Below are 25,656 nucleotides of genomic sequence, written 5' to 3'. Positions count from 1 at the left end.
GATTACGGAAATATAATAATAATAAAAAAAAAAGGATACAAAATACTAGGGCTGTCAAACGATTAAAAAATTTAATCGCGATTTAATCTCAGAATTTCATATAGTTAATCGCATTTTTTTAAATGTATGTAAATGAATAAGGCTTTTAAAGTGAAATGTTACAATTAAAACGGTGAACACATTTTATGCTAAAAGTACTTGTTAAAAACTGCTGGGACGAGAGAAAATGGTAAAGGAGTTTATTCACTCACATGCTAGGCAGTACTGAACATACAAAACAAAATTGGATTTTGTGATGGATTAGGGAGCTGCAGTCTCAAATATAAAACATGTAGTCACATACTACTGTGTCTCAGTTCAGACATGTGTGGCAAAAGAAAATAAAAATGAAATAAAACTTCAATTGTGCTGGAGTTATATTCAGTCACAGCCTATGGAGCACTTGCATGTGATGTCACAACCGATCCAGATTGTGACGGACGCCATCGTGTCGGTCAAACGCCATATTCCGCCTTCTACTTCTACTTCTGGTTCTACTTCTGCTTTTACTTCTACCTTTTCTTCTGGAAAACCCTACTATATACAATTCTACTACAACGGCTGCGGCTACAAGCTCTCCCTACCTGTGCACGTTTTTTGTTTTTTGTGTGTATTTTTGCGTGTTGTTCGTCTGTACCGGACTTCAATATCCACTACAACCGTATGGACTTACTGGACATTGGTTTCCAGCAGAAAATGACGGTTTGTAGCGATTTCCATCGCATGCACAACATTCCGGACGAGAAAAAAAAAAAAAAAACATTCTGGACGAGATTGCGAGACCAGCGGGGTCTCCGTGGATTGTTATTGGAAGCAAAGTGAAGGAGGCGGCGCCGGGAGCCGAAGCAAAAGCGAGGCTGCAGAGCCGGCCTGTTGACGAAGCTCAGAAAACAGCTACTCAAACCTCCACTGCTAAGCCTCTACCTCTCCAACGCCAGATCCATGTCAACAAGACGGACGATTTGGAATTACAGCTGGAATTACCTTATTCTATTCTATAATCGGCTAGTCAGTGCTATACTCAATACTTAAGTGACTTACCCGTCCAATGAGGATTCTTGTTTACAAGATGCCACATCTGAGTCGCTGACAAATCCTGAATTTCTGTAAAGAAAACTGTCCAGAGATTTATAAGCATGCAGTGCTTCACCACTGAACAGCGAGGGAAAGTTAATGAGGTAATCATACACGTCCGGGTATTCCGCTGGCAGTTCAAAATCCGGTCGTGAAAACTCCGTCCGGAAAGCCATAAGGGTCACAAATCTGTAGATTGTTTATTTTAGACATATATCTAGTTATCTGTTCATTAGAAAAATGAGCCGTGTAGTCCGTCGGTTGAAATTGATCCATTCTGTACACGAGTGCAGCAGTATTCAGCGGTGTTTTTGACCGACACGATGGCGGTTGTGTACTTTCCGGTCACGTGACTGCAAGATCTCTATAGGACTTCAGGACATCCTTAAAAAAAAATTCGTTTCCTGTCCACCGGGTGGGCAAAAAAAATTTCAGTCAGGAGGGAGGGATATTTTTTTTATTTTTTATTATATATGGATGGATAAGAAATCGCAATGCTGTGTTTGCTTTTTCTTTCAGTACTTTTTTATTACAAAAGCAGACACATTTAATAAAATTACAGTTAAATCAATTTAATAAAATATGACCGTTAAATCAACTGAAACTTAAATATGACAGTTAAATCAACTGAAACTTGTACAAAAACTAAGTTAGCATTTTAAATGCTGACTGCAACATTTGCAAAACTTTTGCAAAGGTACTTAAAATGTCCGACACACGGACTTTTTGTAGTTCTAAATCGAGCGTTAGGCCTAGTTCGGATGAAATTACATTATTAAAATGATCACTGAATGATTTGTTTTTCTGAATCTTTACTATTTTGTTGTTCGCTAGAATACCATTTTGCGATTTCACACTTAAGCAAATGTTTGAAAACTCCGGATCTCCTTCCTTCATGGTGGCTGCCATTTTTTTGTGCCGCAGAGCTGATTCGACAGGGCTTTGCACAAGCGCCGGCCACACAATTAAGTCCAGCCGGCTACTTTAATGACTATTTTTGTAGCCCACAGGCTCTAAATATAAATTTTCGATTTTAATAAAATTAAATGTTTATCTAACGGACTGACAATGTCAAACTGAACCGTTGATCAAGGGAGAGGAACTCATCCGCACCCCGACGTGTGGTGTGCGCGCGCACTCGGCGCATGCTCAGCTGCGTGAATGTGTCATGCACCGAAAATAAGAGATTTACAAGCCAGGAACGCCTCATGATGCAATACGCAAGAAAAGAAAGAAGATTTACTGCCATTTTACTTTGTATTTGAGTAAAGTGAATAAATAAATGGTCTGTGGAAAATACACTTAACCCTGGGAACTGCGTGCACAGGAGTTTTTGTGTTTACTCCCCCCGGCTGGCTACTTATTTGTCATGGCTGGCTAGTATGAGCCTTAGTGGAAAGCCCTGGGAATGCGGAAATGTCAAGTTGGATTTTAGATTTACGAACCCGAAAAAAATGTCGAAAAACCGGCGTTTAAAAAAAAAATTTCACCCGCACAAACGGCACTCACCCGGCCGGTGGACCGGAAACAGAACATTTTTTAATAATGGCCTCACAGTGCTGTGCAAACAAAAATAAATTGCAGTTGGACTTCAGTAAAGACATTTAGTGTCGTATCACAGTGCTGCAGCATTCTGAAATCTCACTTTACAGAAGTATTTTAGAACTGCAAAGTGCATACCGAAACCAACTCAATCTCACACTACTTTTGAAATGAAACTTCCTGTTTAACAGACCTTTCTCCATCACTCACACTTACTATTATTGAAGCAGCGCGCGACAAGCCTCAACAGGAACTACGGGTGACTCGCAGGGCCAAATTAGAATTTGCGTTAACGGTGCTATTTTTTTTTAATCGCGATAAATTGAGATCGCGTTCATGCGTTATCGCGTTAACTTCGACAGCCCTACAAAATACATATGTTATTTACCAGCTGGGAGGTCCGTATCGTGAAGTACCGTGACCAAGATCTTGAAAGTACTGACCGAGTATTCAAGGCCGAGGTCACGGTATTTCACCATACGGACCGACCTTAAGCTGGTAAATAATAGATTTATTTTTTTCTTTACCAAATTCTAACAGAAAACGAGAGCGCCCGAAAGGGAAAACCGAGCCGAGCCGCCATTTTGAATCCTCATTCATGGCTGTAATGCAAATGGCTTCCTCCTCGGTATAAACCCTTTTCACTCACGTGACCTTCGTAAACGTGACCACCATTTTGGACATGAAAAAATAACGGTTTATGGCACAGACCCTTTCGGTTCTCGCTCATCTAGCTGCTACAATGACTGCTTAGACTGCAACAATAATACCTAACACACATTTAAGCATCCATCGTAAAGACGTGAAACTCGTCGAGTGACGAGTGTGTTCATTGATAAGCTAACACAATCTAAAAGTAGACATGCCATCACACTGCCCTGGCGCTGTGTACAGTTTACCTTCTATGGTTTGTGCACTCACTATTTGCCATTACTTTCTCCAACCCAGTGTTTGAACTATGCCGATATTTTTTTGGGGGGGGTCCCCTTTTTTCCCTTTGGGGGGGGTGCTAGCGCTTGTCTCAGAGCGCGGATCTCCAAACACATGAGAAGCCTCTCTTACGCACATATCACGCGGACTCCACACACGCATCGCGTCTGAAGTCATAACTCATCAGGGGAAATCGTGTCCGCATTGGCATGTTCAAAAAACAACCTCGCGTCAACAATGATACCACACGCAAGAAAAAAAAACAGTCAGGCTACTCAACACATCTGATCCACAGCAGCACCAAAGCATCACTGGAAATCATGTCAACAACCAATCTTCCATTTCAACACGCGTCAACAAACAAATGGCACCACAAACATGAACGAATCGGTCAGGCTACCGATTCCAAACCCACAGCAGACGAATAATTAAATGCATCTTACCTTAAAGCAGAATCGACCACAAAGGAAGTCTGTTGGCACACTTCCTTTCTACTAGTTTGTGTCCCCAACCTGGCAGCAGCAGTCGTTGTCATATCGGTTTATTTTATCTTTGATGTAAACTAGTGCTGTCAAAAATGTCGCGTTATTAACGCGTTAACTTGACTCAATTTTAACGGCGATAATTTTTTTTATCGCGAGATTAACGCTCTGTGACATGATGTAGGTTTTTCATAAGCTTTTGAAACTGCCGGGAACTTGGAACAGAGACTTTGCTTAGAAAACCGATAGCAGCTAGACTGTAATGCCGCGCCCCGCACAGCTAGAGTTCTCTGCCCCCCCCCCCCCCCCCCCCCCCCCCCCAAAGAACCAGCGCGGGCAGGGCGCGCTAGTAGAGATGGGATTTATGGCTCTTTGATGGGATCCGCATCTTTGTGATCCGTTCTTTGAAAAGAGCCGTTCAAAAGACTGGCTCATTTGGCTCTTTTTAAATATTTATTCAGTTTTAAGAAGACAGCGTCTAAAGAAGCCAGATCCCTCTGAACTGTAAACTCAATGCTATCCCAGAAATCCTTCCTGTAATATGCAAATTTGGCCGCCTCTGATTGGACAGCGCGACGCATCAACAGGCAGAAAGTGTAAAAGTACAAAATGTGTTAAGTGAGCTGAAACAGTAAAGATCAGATTCAATGCAATATTTATCAACGAACAACTTAATATAATAGTGTACTTTATATTATAATCAAGCATGTCAAGCCTACCGTCACTGTGTAACCTGTCTCTCTGATTAGAGTTGTAGACTAACTCAAGCAGTAGATCACTTCACTCATGGTTCTTTTGCTAGCACCGGTGCTTGGCTTAGGTTTCACTTTGCAGTGGCTGTGTCAAGACGTGTTATGCTTTGCAATAAAAAAAAACATTGGTATAAAGCAAGCTCATTCACTTTTTTATGCTGATAAGAGAATTACAATGGTTTTTCATGTAACAAAAATGTACAGTTAAATTGGGATTAATCGCGAGTTAACTATGACAATCGCGACATTAATCGTGATTAAATATTTTAATCGCTTGACAGCACTAATGTAAACACAACACTTTGGATATGCAAATACTTCCCATTACACACGATTCCTATGTCAATAAACATTTTGCCAATATTTTAGAGACCATCCATCTTCTCCGTCAGTCAGCATCTGTCGGGATCCGATAAAATGATAAATCTTGCCTTGTGTGTTGATGGTTACTACATCCAGGTGCACAACAATATGATGGCATGATGGAAGTCTTGCTGAAAGTAAAAACTTTCTTTGATGGCTATATTCCTTTCGATGCTTTGCCGTCGTTCCTCGTTGTTGGCTGTGGTAGACTACTGGTCGTACATGTCCAAAATGGCGGCCGCGTTTGTCGTGACGTCACGTGGGAAGGGTCTATACAAGTGCACTTCCGTGGCAGGGAAAAACTACATTTTGCAGCCTATGTAGTAGAGGTCGACCGATATGGGTTTTTCTAAAGCCGATGCCAATACCGATATTTAGAGGTCAGAGTCAGCCCATGGCCGATATGAGCCGCCAATTTTTTTGGGCCGATATGCTATCGTATTGTCCTTAATTGGCATGCTAAAATATCATACTAGTAAGAGGACGCACAACACTTATAAACTTAAGATTTATTGAAAATTTCAGAATTAACAAATTAATGACTTAAACGTATTAAAATGAATAATCAATAGACTAACAGAGTGCAAGAAGACTCCCATAATGTGACAACTTCAGATAGTTACTTCAAAACGGCAAAATACATGTTCAAGTTATACAGTTTCACTGTGGAACTTCCATGCCTTGAACTTTCACACGTTTCCGTTTCAACAATATAAAACTCCGTCTCCCAGCATGCTGTGCAGGAAACCGGAAATAGGAACTGCAGAGGTCTGGCACCGGTCTCTGGTTCACAATCAAATCAAACATGTATACATCGCGAAAACGAATGGACATGGGATGGCAATGTTATAATACGTTCACAGGTTAGTTTTGCGTCCTCTTTTTGTTAACTTTTCACTTAGATTGTCCGTTACTACAGTTTAGATTGGAACATAGCGGTCACCAGCGTTAAGGGGGCTTACATAGTCGACGCATTCCCGACGCACTCACGGCCACAAGGCTACGCATCGCAACGTTTCGTTTCGAGAGGAATTCTACAACTCCGATGCAGTTGAAATGCTATTCGTTTTTCCTTTCGCTAAATGAAGCAACACATCACAGATTACAACTATCATGAGAGCAAATATACGACTTTAGGACATTGAAATGTAAGAATTGAAGCCTTACCTGTAGGCTATCTCTGCTGACTCCTGAAACGTTTGTTGGCTTGGGTCTTTTGCATGCCGCGTTCTACGTAGCTGTCGTGCCTGACTTTAAATCGGCGCGACCAAATAAGAAAATCGGCCGATGCCGATTCATTAAAAAATGGCAAAAATTGGCCGATTAAATCGGCCGGCCGATAGATCAGTCGACCTCTACTATGTAGTCCCCTATTTATACAAATAGGAGTCATTCAGGATTCAGCCATGTGTTTGCTTGACCAAAGTTATCCAGTATTATGACCTTTTATATTGCATGAATAAAGCCATTTGGTGAAACTTTGAAGAAGAGATTGTACTGGTTTAAAGTTTTTACTGAACGTAATATTATGTATTAGGATAACATGATCCAAAATGGGCCTCATTAACTAATGAGATCAAACTGTTAGCAAGTTACAGGTTTTTAGCTTTCTCCTGAAATGTTTTCTTTTATTTCTTCTTCCTCAGGGTAGTAAAACTCACTTTCGCTGTGAACACTGTCGTTATCGCTATCCACGCTGTAAAATTAATGCTATTATACTGAGAAATGCTGGCAAAAATTTACAAGATTTTTGATAATCTTATAAATAAAGCTTATAAAAAAAGATAAACGTTGACAAAAATTGCTTCTATGTTTGTTGTTGTGAAGGAGCGAGTCGCCAGAGGTCCGTAACCGGGGTCCGTGCCGTAGGATACGGACCTGCTCGCCAGCCAATCAGAGCGCAGGATTTGGACCGCGAAAAAAATAGAGCGGTTACAGATTTTAATACGGGTTGGTCACGGACGTTTCGGTATATTACAGATTGGATACCGATTTCATACCGACGATGCATCATGGATAAAAAAAAAAAATTAAGAAGTCGAAAACAATTAAATCTTTGTACTGCTGAAGTTCATAATTAAAATATTTCACCTGTTTATTAATTTACTTCATGGAAAAACAATCACACATCCGTGAATAAAAGATCCGTGCTTTGTATTATATTTTCCGTGAATCCGTATTCCGTGATGTCATGATGCAGCAAGGATGTACAAAGATACACAGGGAAAGAAAAATAGCACGTGCTCAGACTACGTCACGTGGAAACAATTCCCTGATTGGTCAGATGTTTTATCGGATCAGGTCCAGGTTTGGGAAAATGGCTCCAGAAGCAGTCTCAGCGATACGGATAAACCCAGGCCTGGGCTGTCGGGATCGTTATCGGTCTGGGATGAGCACCAACCATATAACAGGGCCCGACATTAATGGTTGTCCGCTTGTCCGGGACAAGTGATCCTTTATGTCGGACAAGTTCATCGTCTCAGTTATTTGTCCGATCGGACAAGTGCCAAAATACGCCGATATTTGGGTTACATATCAAATTTATCAGTTTATTCACACGATTTCCGAAGCATCTCACTGGACATATTGTTTTGATGAATTGCCAGATGTTTCTCTTCGGAAAGAGCGATGTGCGCATGCGCAGTATTGCGCTTGTGAAACCGGCCAATAGTACCGCTTCGTGTATTTGAGCTGAAAAGTAAACGGTCGTTTAGCAGACCCTCCAGGATTTCGTGATGTTGCGATTTGCTACTTCAACGCAAATTCAACCAATCCCCACAAATTCAGGGCGGTGTTGCAATTATATCCGATCACCGCAGCTTTCCCGCAAATTTGACCAATCGTTGGTGTCCTCTTGAGGTGACGTCGACAAACTACCTTCCGCCTTACTCCCGTGTTTCTGTTCAAGAGAAGCAGCATGTGCGAGTCAGTGTTTAAGTAGGCTTAAATTCTGTTACTGAAAGTGTGTCATGTTTACAGTGAAGGACTGTGCGCACTTTACATTATTTTTTACTTAATACAAGAAGTTAATGGATGCCAACATTTTTGCCAAAATGGTATTTTATTTTCCATTGTTTAGGCGGCTTCAGCATCATACTGTGAGATTCTGTTCAAATTGTTTTTTTTCTTCTATGAAGCCTGAGCCATTTATTTTATTAGTTTATAATTATTGTTTAATTTGGTCTTCAGGAGAGACTGCCTGCACACAGTACTAGTATTAATAGGTTTTTTTTCTTACATGAAAGCTGAGGCATTTATATTATATTTTAAGGGAACTTCATGTTGTGCTGTGAGGTTCTCTGCACTTTAACTTTTGAACCAACAGGTGCATTTGGATAAGTAAAGCCGATTTTTCTGCATGTTTGTAGTCCTGGTAATCTTTTATATTGGTAAAGTTGTTTATAGGACCATTTCTCAGTGTCTTTGTTTTTTTTTAATCAATAGTTTTTCAGTAATAACTTAATGTTTAACATATCACTCAATTTTAATCACAAAAAGAGAAAATCGCAACAATTTCTCGCAACTTTCACTTCCTCCCGCAATGTAATCGCAACAAAAACCTAAAAAACACCAACTTTCATCGCAACCATTAAATACCATACAGGAGCCACAATGAATAATTAGACAACAATTAATCAGTGGAGGATATATATTCAAAGTTAATCATTTAAAAATGAAAATATACTGTGTAATTTGAATTTTCTGGTTTTCAATTTCTCAAATAAATTAATGATTGATGGAGTCCAATTTTTTTCTGCAGTGAATAGATTGTGTTAAAGTAATTCTGGTGAAATTAGTTTATTACAAATAGTTTGTGTTTTTTTTACTCATTTTTCTTCGGACAAGTCAACTTCACATTCGGACAAGTAAATTTCCTTTCAATTTGCCCGACAGGACGAGTGGTTTCAAAAGTTAATGTAGAGCCCTGTATAAACTGCAGGGGACTGATTTATTTATCGTTAAAGTTATCGGTATTGTCTTTTTAGCTGACAAAATCAATACTACTTTGCTATTTTTTTTAGTTCTAGATTACTGAACAGGAAGTCATCGATGCTTGACTTTGAAGCCTTTTGTCATTACTGATTTTTTTTATTTTTTGCTTTTTATATCCAGTGCAACCTTTTAGCCAAGCAGTTAACCATGCATGACATGACATCATGTTTTAAAGACATTTTTCATCTCGACTCGTTTGTAGAACAAACCGGAAAGGAAAGTGTACTTGTTTGTCGGCTTTGTACATGTCGGCCAATATGTTCGTTTCTCCGCTCCAGAAGCATACAAACCAAACGGTGTACATGTCTCTGTGCAGCAGGTCTGTCATGACGGGTGCCATGGAGTCAAGCGCAGCCAATCCGGGCAAACGCATCCGCAAACCCTCTCTACTCTACGAGGGCTTCGAGGGCCCCGGCCTCCCGCTCGCACCCACGCCTGTAGCGGGGCCGCTGCCCTCGCAGCACCTCCCGGTGAAGGACCCGAGCCGCCAGGGCCGCGTCACCAACCAGCTGCAGTACCTCCAGAAGGTGATGACGAAGGCTCTGTGGCGTCACCACTTCGCCTGGCCTTTTCACGAGCCTGTGGACGCCATTCGCCTCAACCTGCCCGTGAGTGTCCGCTTCTTACGGTGACGGGATGTAATGTTTTAGGAATTTGGGAGTGGGGTGGAGGGGAGAAATAACACTAAATGGCAGGCAAAAAATTATGGAAAATGATATGTAAGTGGAATTAATGCATGATTTAACCAAAGCGTCAGGTGAACTTATGGAGGTGGACTTAGGAATTTGAGGCTTGATCTTGTTATCCAATAGAAAGCAAGTGGGCGGGACTGTTGTGTCTATGGTTGGTTTTAAAAAAAAAACAAAACAGAATACCTGCTTATGATTACCTTTGACTTGCTTTCAATGATTTTCCTACGATTTCAATGTTGACACGTTTGTGAAATGAAACTGGCTCCACCCACACTCAACGCCACTTTAATAGGAACCTAAAATCCGTGTTCTTGGCTGCAGGAGTGGAACCCAGTGTGGTCGTCTGTTCTGCTGTTGCATGCTGACATGCTTTTCTGCTCACCACAGTTGTAGAGTGATTATATGAGTTACTATATCCTTCCTGGCCAAAAAAAAAAAGCTTGAACCAATCTGTCCCGTTTCCTCTGACCTCCCTTTCTTATCAATAAGGCGTTTGTTTCCACCCACTTACTCACTCGATGTTTTTTGTTTTTCCGCACCATTCTATCTGTGTAAACTCTAGAGACTTTTTTTTTTTTTTGTGCGCGCACGTGTACGAAAACCTCAGGAGATCAGCAGTTTTTTAAATACTCAAACCAACACCCATGCGACAGTGAAAGAAAGTCATACACTACCGTTCAAAAGTTTGGGGTCACTCTGAAATTTCCTTATTTCTGAAAGAAAAGCACTGTTCTTTTCAATGAAGATCACTTTAAACTAATCAGAAATGCACTCTATACATTGCTAATGTGCTAAATGACTATTCTAGCTGCAAATGTCTGTTTTTCGGTGCAATATCTCCATAGGTGTATAGAGGCCCATTTCCAGCAACTCTCACTCCAGTGTTCTAATGGTACAATGTGTTTGCTCATTGCCTCAGAAGGCTAATGGATGATTAGAAAACCCTTGTACAATCATGTTAGCACAGCTGAAAACAGTTGAGCTCTTTAGAGAAGCTATAAAACTGACCTTCCTTTGAGCAGATTGAGTTTCTGGAGCATCACATTTGTGGGGTCGATTAAGGCCATGTACACATGTAGCCGGGTATTTTTAAAACCGAACATTTCCCCCCCCTCTCCGTTTTATAAAAATGTTTTATCCACACCACCTCGTCTTCGAAAAAAATCCCTTCCACACATAACCGAACATCTGCGTTTTCAATCACATTCATAAGCATTCCAAACCTGTAGATGGCATTATTTCCCCAAATCCTACCCCCTAATCACATCAGAGTAGCCCTCCGTTGGCGTCACTTCCGCCTAAACATAAAACATGGCGCCAAGCTCGTTCGTCTGGACAGACTCGGAGACAGAATTGCTTCTAAACACAATTTTGGAGTATAAACTTCAAAAGACGCAAGAAAACGTTGATTGGGAATCTTATCAGTAGTTGGGCTTCTAAAATTAAACGTGTAAATAGCACCTGCACAATAATTAACGCTTTCAAGGCACTACTCCGATCCATTACTCTTTGTCCATGCTTAATCTGGCTTCTGCAGTAAACAAAGGTCGCACGTTTGACGTCAGGGCAGATTTGTTGTCGTTTTTTTGGCGCAGATTGTGACGTTCTAAAACGCAAAACTCCGGTTAGGCAAAAAAAAAAAAAATAGTGTGTTTCCGGTAACATGAAATACTAAAATAAGGTCGGTAGGTAGGAAAAAGTTTTTTTTTTTTTTTCTTAAATTTTTTTTTTATTTTGTTCGAAAAAATTAACACAAGTAAACATCTTACAAAATAGTATTTTGGCACAGAATCCTTTATACCACACATCATAATAAAATAAAAGTGTTTTAAATCTTGAAACGAATAAAAAAAAAATATCGCGAGAGTTCGAGTTATGATCTACGGAAGCGATATTTCATGATATTTTCATGTAATAACGTGAAAACACCTAGAAATAACGTGAAAATAACGTCCTAGGCTAGGCTACTTCCATTAAAAGCAGACGGCCTAGCCTAGCCTACTGTAGAACTTGGGTCGAGCATAAACACCGAGCACAAACGTAGCTGAATCCTGAAAGACTCCTATTTGTATAAATAGGGGACTACATAGGCGGTAAAATGTAGTGTTTTTCCCTGCCATGGAAGTGCACTTGTATACTGAACAGGAAGCAATTTGCATTACAGCCTTGAATGAGGATTCAAAATGGCGGCTCGGCTGTTTTCCCTTCCTGCTTCAGTATACAAGTGCGCTTCCATGTTTATGCAGGAGGGCTGATAGAAGTGGCGAAACATTTTTACTTTTTATCGTTTCTTTCACAACTTGAATGTGTTGAAACAAAAAATTATGACAAACTAACGCCGCTTACACTAAAAGATCGAGGGAAATTTGTAATAAAAACTTTACGGTCGGCAATTTTGACGCGGAAATTCTCGATCGGTCGGGTTACCGGAAACACACTTTTTTTTTTTTTTTTTTTAATTTGGCCTTATCTCTGTCTACATGAAAAGGCATACACGGAGTTTTCAAAAATCTTCACTTTGCCCGGAGTTTTTTTTAAATATTCGTTTTTGATGTGTTTTCATGTGGATGACGGGCCAAAACGTAGAAAAATATCTTCGATTTAGCAGATACCCGGCTACGTGTGGACGGGGTCTACATGCTCAAAATGGCCAGAAAAACGTCTTGACTATATTTTCTATTCATTTTACAACTTATGGTGGTAAATAAAAGTGCGACTTTTCATGGAAAACACAAAATTGTCTGGGTGACCCCAAACTTTTGAACGGTAGTGTGCGAACACTGTGAGATCACAATTTTTCCCGTTCTGATGTTTGAACATCGTGAATATTAATTAGCTGAAGATTTGTATGTGGATGATTTGATGCATCGTGCTGCTGTCAAGGGATCATCTGATTAGAGAACTGCATAAAAAAAAGCAGCAAGTGGGTGGATGGGTGTACCTCATAAGTGGCCGGTGAGGGACAGAAACGAACTAATTTTAATTGAATTCATTAATACATTGTCGGTGTACCTGGCTGAAATGATTCACAAATCCTCGTAACAGGAGTCTAAGTTTAAAAAAAAAAAAAAAAAGCTTAAATCTGTTTTGCATGTTGTAAAATGTATTTACGATCGCAGCTGTGTGTCTGTACAGTTTGTCACTAAGCGCTGAGTAAAGGCAAACTTTTTTTTTCTTTTTTTTTAAAGCCTTCTGACCAATTAGGTCGCAAGTTGGAGGGCAAAAAAAGAAAAAGCTAAACAAACACGGAGGACATGAACGCTGTTAAAAAATGAATCTTCAGTGACGCTGTCGTTGCCATGTTTGCATCTCGTCAGCCGTGATATTGCTGCGACATGACATAAAAAACATGGCGGCTGTTCTTAAGACTTTACCGATTGGGCGATTATATTTGGGTGTGGCAGGAGGTTAGGACTGTTAGCTGTGAGCTGTTTGCGTAACGGTGCGTTTCCTGTCCTAGGACTACCACAAGATCATCAAGCAGCCCATGGACATGGGCACCATCAAGAAACGGCTGGAGAACAACTACTACCGCAGCGCTAGTGAGTGCATCCAGGACTTCAACACCATGTTCACCAACTGCTACATCTACAACAAGGTGAGGGCGCGCACGTGCACATGAGAAACCCTCGAGCGGTTACCATGGAACCGGTCTCCAGTGGTTACTCATTGTTCTCCCCCCAGTGCTGCATGGGTTAATTATTCAGGGCCTTTGTGGTTGTGTCACTTCCTTCTCTCCGAGCATGAACGGAGCAGATGAGAATTGTTTGAGAAAAGTATAAGAGGAAGTAATACAGTGTGATTTGTGATGTAGCCCACTGATGACATCGTGCTGATGGCCCAGTCTCTGGAGAAGGTCTTTCTGCAGAAGGTGGCTCAGATGCCCCAAGAGGAGATCGAGTTGCCCCCTCCTGCACCCAGGGGCCGAGCAGTCAAGACTGCCAAATCCCGACGGGGAAGAGGTGAGGGCTTGAGTGTTTCACTAATTGTGTCCATGTTCCCGAAAAGAATGTTTGCTCTGAACATACCATAAAAGAACAAATTTGTGAATGAAATGTGGGGTGGGGGGAACCAGACTTGTTTAGCAGGAGCTAGTTACTTGTAGGAGGAAGCGGACTGTCCACGGGGATATGAAAATTTCTGGGCTGGGATTAAAAAAAAAAAACTTGTGTGGTTTGAGTCACTGAAAATGAAGATTTCATAAATCTTAAATGTTTTTTTTTTTTTTTTGTGTGTGTGTGGGGGGGGGATGGGGGGGGAATCATGTTGCTGAATTCATTTAGAGCAGGGGTTTTCAAAGTGTGGGAGAGTCCGCCCTCCCTCGGAGAGCAAATAAACAACAGCACCCCCCCCCCCCCCTTTACAATTTTTGTTGTTGGTATACTTAATGTTCCATTCGTGTTTAAAAAAAATGGTTGTTGGACACATTATTTTTTTCTTTTACACATTTTAAACATCTGGTTTTTTAAAACCCCTTTTTTTTTTTACACATTTTAAACATCTGTGCTTTTTGAAAACATCTTTTTTTACACGTTTAAAACATGAGCTTTATTAAAACATATTTTTTTTACATATTTTAAACATCTGTGCTTTTTTAAAAAAAAACCTCTTTTTTACACATTTTAAACAGCTGTGCTTTTTTAAAAACCTTTTTTACACATTTTAAACATCTGTGCTTTTTTCAAACCTCTTACACATTTTAAACATCTCTGCTTTTTTAAAACCTCTTACACATTTTAAACATCTGTGCTTTTTAAAACCTCTTTACACATTTTAAACATCTGTGCTTTTTTAAAACCTCTTTTTTACACATTTTAAACAGCTGTGCTTTTTTTAAAACCTTTTTTACACATTTTAAACAGCTGTGCTTTTTTTAAAACCTTTTTTACACATTTTAAACAGCTGTGCTTTTTTAAAAACCTTTTTTACACATTTTAAACATCTGTGCTTTTTTTAAAACCTTTTTTACACATTTTAAACATCTGTGCTTTTTTTAAAACCTTTTTTACACATTTTAAACAGCTGTGCTTTTTTAAAAACCTTTTTTACACATTTTAAACATCTGTGCTTTTTTTAAAACCTTTTTTACACATTTTAAACAGCTGTGCTTTTTTAAAAACCTTTTTTACACATTTTAAACATCTGTGCTTTTTTAAAAACCTTTTTACACATTTTAAACAGCTGTGCTTTTTTTAAAACCTTTTTTACACATTTTAAACATCTGTGCTTTTTTAAAAAAAACATCTTGTTTTACACATTTTAAACATCTGTGCTTTTTAAAACATCTTTACACATTTTAAACATCTGTGCTTTTTTAAGACCTCTTTTTTACACATTTTAAACATCTGTGCTTTTTTAAAACCTCTTTTTTTTTTTTTTTTTTTTACACATTTTAAACATCTGGTTTTTTAAAACCCCTTTTTTTTTTTACACATTTTAAACATCTGTGCTTTTTGAAAACATCTTTTTTTACACGTTTAAAACATGAGCTTTATTAAAACATATTTTTTTTACATATTTTAAACATCTGTGCTTTTTTAAAAAAAAACATCGTTTTACACATTTTAAACATCTGTGCTTTTTTCAAACCTCTTACACATTTTAAACATCTCTGCTTTTTTAAAACCTCTTACACATTTTAAACATCTGTGCTTTTTAAAACCTCTTTACACATTTTAAACATCTGTGCTTTTTTAAAACCTCTTTTTTACACATTTTAAACAGCTGTGCTTTTTTTAAAACCTTTTTTACACATTTTAAACAGCTGTGCTTTTTTAAAAACCTTTTTTACACATTTTAAACATCTGTGCTTTTTTTAAAACCTTTTTTACACATTTTAAACAGCTGTGCTTTTTTAAAAACCTTTTTTACACATTTTAAACATCTGTGCTTTTTTTAAAACCTTTTTTACACATTTTAAACAGCTGTGCTTTTTTAAAAACCTTTTTTACACATTTTAAACATCTGTGCTTTTTTAAAAACCTTTTTACACATTTTAAACAGCTGTGCTTTTTTTAAAACCTTTTTTACACATTTTAAACATCTGTGCTTTTTTAAAAAAAACATCTTGTTTTACACATTTTAAACATCTGTGCTTTTTAAAACATCTTTACACATTTTAAACATCTGTGCTTTTTTAAGACCTCTTTTTTACACATTTTAAACATCTGTGCTTTTTTAAAACCTCTTTTTTACACATTTTAAACATCTGTGCTTTTTTAAAACCTCTTTTTTACACATTTTAAACATCTGTGCTTTTTTAAAAACCTTTTTTTTACACATTTTAAACATGTGCTTTTTTTAAAACCTTTTTTACACATTTTAAACATCTGTGCTTTTTTAAAAAAAAAAACATCTTGTTTTACACATTTTAAACATCTCATAGCATCGTTAGCTAGCACCTCTTGGCAGACAACACACTGTGGCAGTGGAGCATCTTCAGATCCAGTCCATGAAAATCCAAACTTTAAATAATCGTGGTCATACTTGCTTCTCTTTTTGCTTGGCCCAGACTCTGTCTCCTCACTCACTGTAGCTTTAGGTACTAAAAATCGATCCATTTTGTCTCTGGCAAAGGCTAGCTGAAGTTCGCTAAATGTCCGCAATAGTAACTTATTCTGATTTATTTTTCCTCACATTGCGCCCCCCCTGAAGAACTCTGGCGCCCCCTAGGGGAGGTGCGCCCCACACTTTGAAAAGCCCTGCTATAGAGGTTGTAACTTGTAATTCCTGACATCAAACCAGGGAAAAAAATCCTTGGAAAATGGAAGAATCGTCATGGGGGGTGGGGGTGTAAATTTCTCTGCAGGGACTCCGTGTATCATGGTTACATGTGGGCGGGGCCTAGGGCTGTTCGTAAACTGTAAGTACTGCCTTCACTGAATAAAACCTTACAGCCAGTGATGGTCAATTCATTTCAGACAACAAAAGAATGAATGGTTAACTTTTTTGTTTCCAAAACATTAGCCATTGTTTTAAACTTGACTGTTGTGAAAATAGCTAGCTAGATTTGACCGGGAAGTTATCGCTAGCCAGGTCATGTTGGACGGACGATATGGCGATTACGTTATCGACACTGCAATAAATAATGCAATGCCAAAATAAAGCTTCTGAGAATCTTTGTTACTTTGATAGCCGTGTTGGTGAATCTACATGCTGGGAATCGTATCGCACGCCGTAACGATGTCTCACCGTATCGCCCATGGCTACCTTAGAATAAACGGCCGTATTCAGAGCTTGTGACAAATCACTGTTTGGTAGACTGTGTGTAATTTTTTTTTTCCCCTCCCTGTAACCTGATTGTAATCAGACAGCATGTTTACTTAAATAAAAGATCTGGTTATTTGTTACTGGTCATTTGCGTTCTTGTTGTTTAGAATTATGGGTTTCGTTTTTAAGTCAGTAGTCGATGCGTCTTCAGTATTTGTGGAAAATCAAGAAACAGTTCTCACAGTGTGGGTGTTTTTTTTTTTTTTAATTAAACTTGTGCACTTGATGACTCAGCCATGGTAGATAATTGGATAATAAAGGGATTAAGTGTGTGAGATGTACCAGTGTTCTCTCCTGGGATTGAGCACTGATTGATTTGATGTCTTTGTTTGGTGACTTTGAAGGTGATGTCATCTGTTATGCTATTATTAGTGTGTTATCAGTGTACTATTAGTGTGTTATTAGTGTTTGTACTGTTCCCACTACGTGTCATATACATCCAGTATGTCGGGGCTCTACATTAACTTTTGAAACCATTCGTCCTGTCGGGCAAATTGAAAGGAAATTTACTTGTCCAAATGTGAAGTTGACTTGTCCGAAGAAAAATTTGAGGAACCCCCCCCCACAAATAAACTATTTGTAATAAACTAATTTCACCGGAATTAGTTTAACACAAAAATCTATTCACTGCAAAAAAAAATTGGACTCCATCAATCATTAATTTATTTATGAGAAATTGAAAACCAGAAAATTAAAATTATATATATTTTCATTTTTAAATTATTAACTTTGAATATAAGTTCAAATTGATTAATTGTTGTTGTCTAATTATTCATTGTGGCTCCTGTATGGTATTTAATGGTTGCGATGAAGGTTGCGGTGTTTTTTAGGTTTTTGTTGCGATTACATTGCAGGAGGAAGTGAAAGTTGCGAGAAATTGTTGCGATTTTCTCTTTTTGTGATTAAAATTGAGTGATATGTTAAATATTAAGTTATTACTGGAAAACTATTGATTAAAAAAACAAAGACACTGAGAAATGGTCCTATAAACAACTTTACCAATATAAAAGATTACCAGGACTACAAAAATGCAGAAAAATAGGCTTTACTTATCCAAATGCTCCTGTTGGTTCAAAAGTTAAAGTGCATAGAACCTCACAGCACAACATGAAGTTACCTTAAAATATAATATAAATGCCTCAGCTTTCATGTAAGAAAAAAACCTATGAATACTAGTACTGTGTGCAGGCAGTCTCTCATGAAGACTAAATTAAACAATAATTATAAACTAATAAAATAAATGGCTCAGGCTTTATAGAAGAAAAAAAACAATTTGAACAGAATCTCACAGTATGATGCTGAAGCCGCCTAAACAATGGAAAATAAAATACCATTTTGGCAAAAATGTTGGCATCCATTAATTTCTTGTATTAAGTAAAAAATAATGTAAAGTGCGCACAGTCCTTCACTGTAAACATAACACACTTTCAGTAACAGAATTTAGGCCTACATAAACACTAGGGCTGTAACGATACACCCAACTCACGATTTGATTCGTATCGCGATTTTTGACCCACGATTCGATACGCCCACGATTTTTTAAAAAATGTTTTTTTAAAGTAGTAAATTTGACTTAACATTTACTTCCTTACATTAACTATTTAATAACAAATAATTCAGACCACTGCAGAGAATGAGTAATATGTATGCAAAAATGAACAAATGTATATCCAAAGATTGTTTTATTTCTCAAAATAATACTGTTGAGCCGGAAGCTCTGTTTTTTTCGGTTCTGAAAAAGTCATTTTTCCAAATCGTGTAAATCCGTTAAGATATTTTTTTGGGGGGGAGTGGCTCTTTCACTGTCTCACTCTCATAGGGCCAATGATTTTCTGTGATCGCGGAAAACAGATGGAAATTACGGAATTTTTATGGTGAAACATTGCTCGCGTGTCAAAATGTAACTGCCGCAGAAGGCTTCCGCCCAAGCAGACATGCCTTCAGTGTTGCCAGATATTGCTAACGTTTTCCACCCCAAAATATGTTCAAAACCAGCCAAAAAGCACCTAAACATGCCCAATCTGGCGACACTGCATGCCTTTCCGGTCAAGTGATTGTGATTGGCTTGTGGCACACCTAGCCAGCCAATGAGCTGCTTGTTTACAGATTCGCTCCCCGCGTCGCAACCAGAATGGCGACCGCTTAAAAGAAATGAATGCTCTGCCAGTGGCGAGTGTGGACGTTGCGTGACTCGCGGAAGATTGTCGCAGGTCGGCGAAAAAACGACTTACTAATAGATATAAAAAAAAAAAGTAATTTAAGTAAGTTTAAAATGTAATTTAAATAAAAAGTAAAGTATTCATAAATTGAAGTTTGGAAGCGCCTCTGTTTTTGGGCTGAGGAGAAGTTTGAAAGGGTGTACCGCGATTCTGCCGCCTTGTATCGCGATACAGATCGTGGCTCTATGTATTTCGATTTCGATACGCATATCGCTACAGCCCTAATAAACACTGACTCGCACATGCTGCTTCTCCTGAACGTGTACACGTAATTAAGGCGGAAGGTAGTTTGTCAACGTCACCTCAAGACGACGCCAACGATTGGTGAAAGTTGCGGTGATTGGATATAATTGCAACACCGCCCTGAATTCATGGGGATTGGTTGAATTTGCATTGAAGTTGCAAATCGCAAAATCCTGGAGGGTCTGCTAAACGACCGTTTACTTTTCAGCTCAAATGCACGGAGCGGTATTGGCCGGTTTCGCAAGCGGAATATTGCGCATGCGCACATTGCTCTTTCCGAAGAGAAACATCCGGCGATTCATCAAAACAATATGTTGAGTGAGATGCTTCGGAAATCGTGTGAATAAACTGATAAATTTGATATGTAACCCGAATATCGGCGTATTTTGGCACTCGTCCAATCGGACAAGTAACCGAGACGATGAACTCTTCCGACATAAAGGATCACTTGTCCCGGACAAGCGGACAACCGTTAATGTCGAGCCCTGTATGTTAACGTAGATAAACAGCCAGCCTAACTCGGTTTTCATGAGCCAGGAAGCGAACGCCTTGCTCCTTTATTTACAGTTTCCATGTGTGACAGGTGAAAGACTTGGAGTAAAACTGTTACAGAAACAAAAGGAGAGAGAAGATCTCTCTTATTTGCATAAAACTGTTACTGAATGACAAAACATAGGTAGCTTTAAATGCTAATGTTAGCCATTAAGGTAACAACAGACACTAACGTCATATGCAAATATGAAGGGTAAACATAATCGATATGCTAATGTAGTGACAAAAGGCTTGAAACACTATTAGCATGCTAACACAGTAAAACAATAGGCGAAAATGCTTCTCGATTAGCATTAATGCTAGCAAAGTCAGTTCGCTACTATCAAAACCGATAGGCAAAAAAACGAACTTTTCCTCTATACAAAAAATACATCCAACACACTTAAACTTGGGCTTTAAAGGAACAGTCCACCGTACTTCCATAATGAAATATGCTCTTATCTGAATTGAGACGAGCTGCTCCGTACCTCTCCGAGCTTTGCGCGACCTCCCAGTCAGTCAGACGCAGTCAGACGCGCTGTCACTCCTGTTAGCAATGTAGCTAGGCTCAGCATGGCCAATGGTATTTTTTGGGGCTGTAGTTAGATGCGACCAAACTCTTCCACGTTTTTCCTGTTTACATAGGTTTATATGACCAGTGATATGAAACAAGTTCAGTTACACAAATTGAAAGGTAGCGATTTTCTATGCTATGGAAAGTCCGCACTATAATGACAGGCGTACTAACACCTTCTGCGCGCTTCGGCAGCGCATTGATATCTGAGCTCCGTATCAATGCGCTGCTGAAGCGTGCAGAAGGTGTTAGTACGCCTGTCATTATAGTGCGGACTTTCCATAGCATAGAAAATCGCTACGTTTCAATGTGTGTAACTGAACTTGTTTCATATCACTGGTCATATAAACCTATGTAAACAGGAAAAACGCGGAAGAGTTTGGTCGCATCTAACTACAGCCCCAAAAAATACCATTGGCCATGCTGAGCCTAGCTACATTGCTAACAGGAGTGACAGCGCGTCTGACTGACTGGGAGGTCGCGCAAAGCTCGGAGAGGTACGGAGCAGCTCGTCTCAATTCAGATAAGAGCATATTTCATTATGGAAGTACGGTGGACTGTTCCTTTAAGTTACTAAACAACCAAAACTTGCAGCCATTGCTTTCGAAGGTGTCGAGACGAAGTTTAAGACATAAGGAAAACCTCCATCACGTTCATCGGAGCTACTTATTTACAACAATTAGTCTCTATCCCCTAATGCATAGCGTATCCCTTACAAGCCTTCAAAGTAAGAGTTCATCATGAAATAATGTAAAGCAATGTAAACCTTTTAGCTGTAAATCATATTATTTATCATTACAGAAATTATGAACTCCCTTTTTTTAATGAAATAAATTAAAGGGCAAATCACAACTTTTATCAGAGGGCAGAACAGTCAGTGCGTTTACATGCACATAGAGAAAATCGAATTTCTGCCGAAGTTCTAAATGCCATGTTAACACCTTAGCTCAGCTGAAATCGAACCGAACTGGATTTCTCGTAACTGAGCTACGCGACCTAGATTATGCGATTGTAACCAAGCTACTTGGTGCATGTAAACCCTATCGAGCTACGTAGTCGAGCTACTTACTTCAGCACTGCCCCTTCCGGAAGTGACGAGACCACAAGCGGGAAACACAACAGCCTCGGTCGGCATGACAACAGTAGTAGTAGCGAGCAGCAGAAGGGAACACGGAACTGATGATAACTTTGTTTATACTCTTGAATAGCTCTTCTTCATGACGACAACTGGAAGTGTACCAACACGATGGGGCGTGTAGCGCCACCTGTGGCTCGGGTGCACAATGTACCTCACACAATAGCTCGATTTCCTTGTGTGCATGTAGGATTGGATTTCTCTGGCACCCCTGCTGGGACCCTTAGCTCGATTACCGACAGTAGCTCGATTTGGATGTGCATGTAAACGTACTGACTGTTATATCAGTGTGTTATCAGCGCGCTGTCAGTGTGTTATCAGCGCGCTGTCAGTGTGTTATCAGCGCGCTGTCAGTGTGTTATCAGCGCGCTGTCAGTGTGTTATCAGCGCGCTGTCAGTGTGTTATCAGCGCGCTGTCAGTGTGTTATCAGCGCGCTGTCAGTGTGTTATCAGCGCGCTGTCAGTGTGTTATCAGCGCGCTGTCAGTGTGTTATCAGCGCGCTGTCAGTGTGTTATCAGCGCGCTGTCAGTGTGTTATCAGCGCGCTGTCAGTGTGTTATCAGCGCGCTGTCAGTGTGTTATCAGCGCGCTGTCAGTGTGTTATCAGCGCGCTGTCAGTGTGTTATCAGCGCGCTGTCAGTGTGTTATCAGCGCGCTGTCAGTGTGTTATCAGCGCGCTGTCAGTGTGTTATCAGCGCGCTGTCAGTGTGTTATCAGCGCGCTGTCAGTGTGTTATCAGCGCGCTGTCAGTGTGTTATCAGCGCGCTGTCAGTGTGTTATCAGCGCGCTGTCAGTGTGTTATCAGCGCGCTGTCAGTGTGTTATCAGCGCGCTGTCAGTGTGTTATCAGCGCGCTGTCAGTGTGTTATCAGCGCGCTGTCAGTGTGTTGCCAGGGCGCTGCCAGGGCGTTATCAGGCCTTTAGATTACACTAATTTGGGCACATCAAAGGAGCGAAGTGACTGTGCGAACAAGCGTAGCGAGTGAGGGGCAGTGTTGCCTGATACTGCTGACGTTTTCCAGCCCAAAATATGTTCAAAACCCGCCAAAATGCACTTAAAACCGCCCAAAATGTAAAATGTACTTGATGCCTATCTTGTAAAGTACAAATATGCAGCAAACTACCAGTACACTATTTGCAAATTGAACAACGATGCAAACAACTTCTAAATGGCAACATGAGACCGTCAGTGCTGGAGGTGAAAAATCTGCTGTCTGGTACTCCGCTCCGTGTGGTTGAATCAGATTATAACTCTGCAATCATCTGCTGTGTTCTGAATCCTACATGCACCAGTAGGTGGCGCACACGCATAATATTATGTAGGCTATGTTCGGCTACGATGCATATCTCACATCTGCATTGCTGAGGTTATTTATTTTTCGTTCGTCTTTTATTTATTTATCTTTTCATTTATCCTGTTTGTTTTATTAATTTTATAGGCCGAGTTATTCTGCTTAATTTATTTTTGTTACATCCATGTATTTTCTTCATCTGTTATCCTAATTTTTGTGGATTTGTTAGATTGTACCTGTTTTATATACTTCAATTAAAAAAAAGTTAGGCTGCGATGCATGGCTGAATGTAACATGAAGAGAAAATGGAGAATGGATTGCATCATTCTTATTTACTAGTTTGAGTTCAGTTTCTGCACTACATTACACACATTCATATTAGTCTTACAGTTACATCGGCATTTTTTTGTTTAAATAATACTTAAAGGTCCCATGGCATGAAATTTTCACTTTCTGAGGTTTTTTTAACGTTAAAATGAGTTCCTCTGACCTTCTTAAGTCACCCCAGTGGCTAGAAATGTCATAATGTGTAAACCAAACTATGCCCACCCTTTGTCAACATTTGAAAATGGCACGTCAAAATGGCGCGTTGATGGGCTCTTCCCTTTACTACGTCAGCAAGGGAGATGATCCCCACGCCCCCCCCCGCCCCCCCCCCCCCCCCCCCCCCCCCGCCCCCCCGGATTCCCACCCACTGTATGGATTGCCCGCCCAGCTCAAAAGTTGCCACCATAGATACGTCACTTCAATTTTGTAGTGAGGAGACCATAGAGGACACAACAACATGGCACCACCTAAGTGAGCGAAACATGGAAATTGTGCTGTACATGGATGTGACAGCACAGAAGAGTCTGTTTTTACTGCCGACGGGAGAGCCCCTGAAGACGCAGTGGCTTAATTTTATTTACTTCAATAATACGCCGTCGAGTCTACCTAAGACAGTGTACGTTTGTCGGAAGCATTTTCCTGATGAATGTTTCCACAACTTGGGACAGTACAGGGCAGGTTTTGCACATCAACTGTCACTGAAGCCTGGGTCCGTACCAAGCATCCCTGCCGCATCAGCAACAAACACCGAACAAGCAAGTGTATAACTGTTAAGTCGTTTTGCCGTGTTTTAAAATCGGTGCGTTAGCCTAGCAATGGCTACATTAGCTGTGCAGCTAACCGCTTCCTGCAGTTAGCCAGGTAATCTGCGCTACAAAACTAAAGAGCATGCAGCATGCTCTGTTAAACTGAGTTTAGTCTGGAAATTGACTAACTTATGAGCTTATGTTTGACTATTGCTCCGCAATGCATGTCTTCTGTTGGATAAGCGATATGTTGCTGTAGTTGCTGCTTCTATCCTCTTTGTTTATGGAGTGTGTGTTCAAGCCTAGGGTATTATACGTTCGTAAACTACCACTCCGAACACTCTCACTCTCTGTTCTCTGTGTCACGTTGAGTTTACGAAAGGAGTCCGAGGGAGAACGCCCCCACCCTCTACCCTTCCCCGCCTCCATGCTTCTCATTAGCAAAACGACGCACTGGGAAAAGGGCTGAAATGGGGCTTTCTCCCAGGAGGCTATATTTACGTGCCGAGGGTTCATTTCGAGAAAGGCTGCGGATATAACATCCGGAAACCTCCACGAGCCCGTTTAAAGCATCAACAAACCACCATGCCATGGGTCCTTTAATGAGATTAATGTTTATTGTTCATGATTAATTTAGGCCAATGCTCGATTTTGGTTGTTTAAAATACCTAAGGCAGGGGTCATCAAACTGCGGGCCGGCTCCGGCCCACCGGCCCCCAGCCCCTCTGCCCCCCACCACTTGAACCGGCCCTATGAGGCAATCCCCAAAAGTGGTCATGGCCTATTTTTTTTTTTAATTGCTTTTTGGCAAATAATATGTCTGCATCTTGTATTTTGTTGATTTTATCAATTAAAATTGATAGTTATAAAATGAACTATTCATATTTTCTGAATTTTCGTCATATGCTCGCGATCAAGCAGTGACAGGCAGCACACGCGCAGAGAACTGTCAGTGTTTAGGACAGCAAAATGGCTCGCAGTCAGCGAAAAGCTGACAGAGAGTGCAGAGTTTTTAAAGAACGGTGGACCACCGATTTATTTTTTCGTTCGGTGTAAGGACCGTGCAGTTTGTCTTGTATGTAAAGAAAGTGTGTCGGTTTTCAAAGAATATAATCTGCGTCGTCACTACGAAACCCGCCACAAAGAGTATGCTAGTTTGCGAGGGCAAACAAGAGAAGACAGGATTCGGAGGATGAAATGCGGACTGGCTGCACAACAGAATGTATTCCTTCGCCAAACCCCCATGGAAAGCCGTTTACTGATGGGGACTTTGTTAAAGTATGCATGCTTGCTGTGGCCGAGGAGGTGTGTCCGACAAGAAGGATGCGCTCAATGCGGTGAGTCTCTCCGCACCTACTATGACCAGGCGAACCGAAGATTTGGGGGACAACGTGTATGACCAGCTGAATGAGAGAGCGTCAGAATTCGAGTTTTTTGCTTTGGCCATGGATGAG

At 40.1% G+C, this 25,656-nt stretch overlaps 1 protein-coding gene across 2 annotated transcripts in view; it reads left to right on the top strand.

The window, feature by feature from the left end:
- brd2b (bromodomain containing 2b) overlaps positions 1-25,656 on the top strand; it is a 63,718-nt gene that overhangs the window by 10,033 nt on the left and 28,029 nt on the right. The window contains exons 2-4 of one of the 2 annotated variants that reach the window (XM_060900368.1): positions 9,495-9,783; positions 13,328-13,465; positions 13,682-13,829. In XM_060900368.1, coding sequence (XP_060756351.1) covers positions 9,495-9,783; positions 13,328-13,465; positions 13,682-13,829 — 575 coding nt within the window. Of the gene's footprint in view, positions 1-9,491; positions 9,784-13,327; positions 13,466-13,681; positions 13,830-25,656 lie in introns of both variants that reach the window. The other variant, XM_060900367.1, reaches the window with a different exon arrangement.

This window comes from Neoarius graeffei, chromosome 19 (assembly GCF_027579695.1).
Source record: "Neoarius graeffei isolate fNeoGra1 chromosome 19, fNeoGra1.pri, whole genome shotgun sequence".
Taxonomy (NCBI): Eukaryota; Metazoa; Chordata; class Actinopteri; order Siluriformes; family Ariidae; genus Neoarius; species Neoarius graeffei.
The sequence above is the reverse complement of the archived record's forward strand: the minus strand, read 5'-3'. Positions and strand labels throughout refer to the sequence as shown.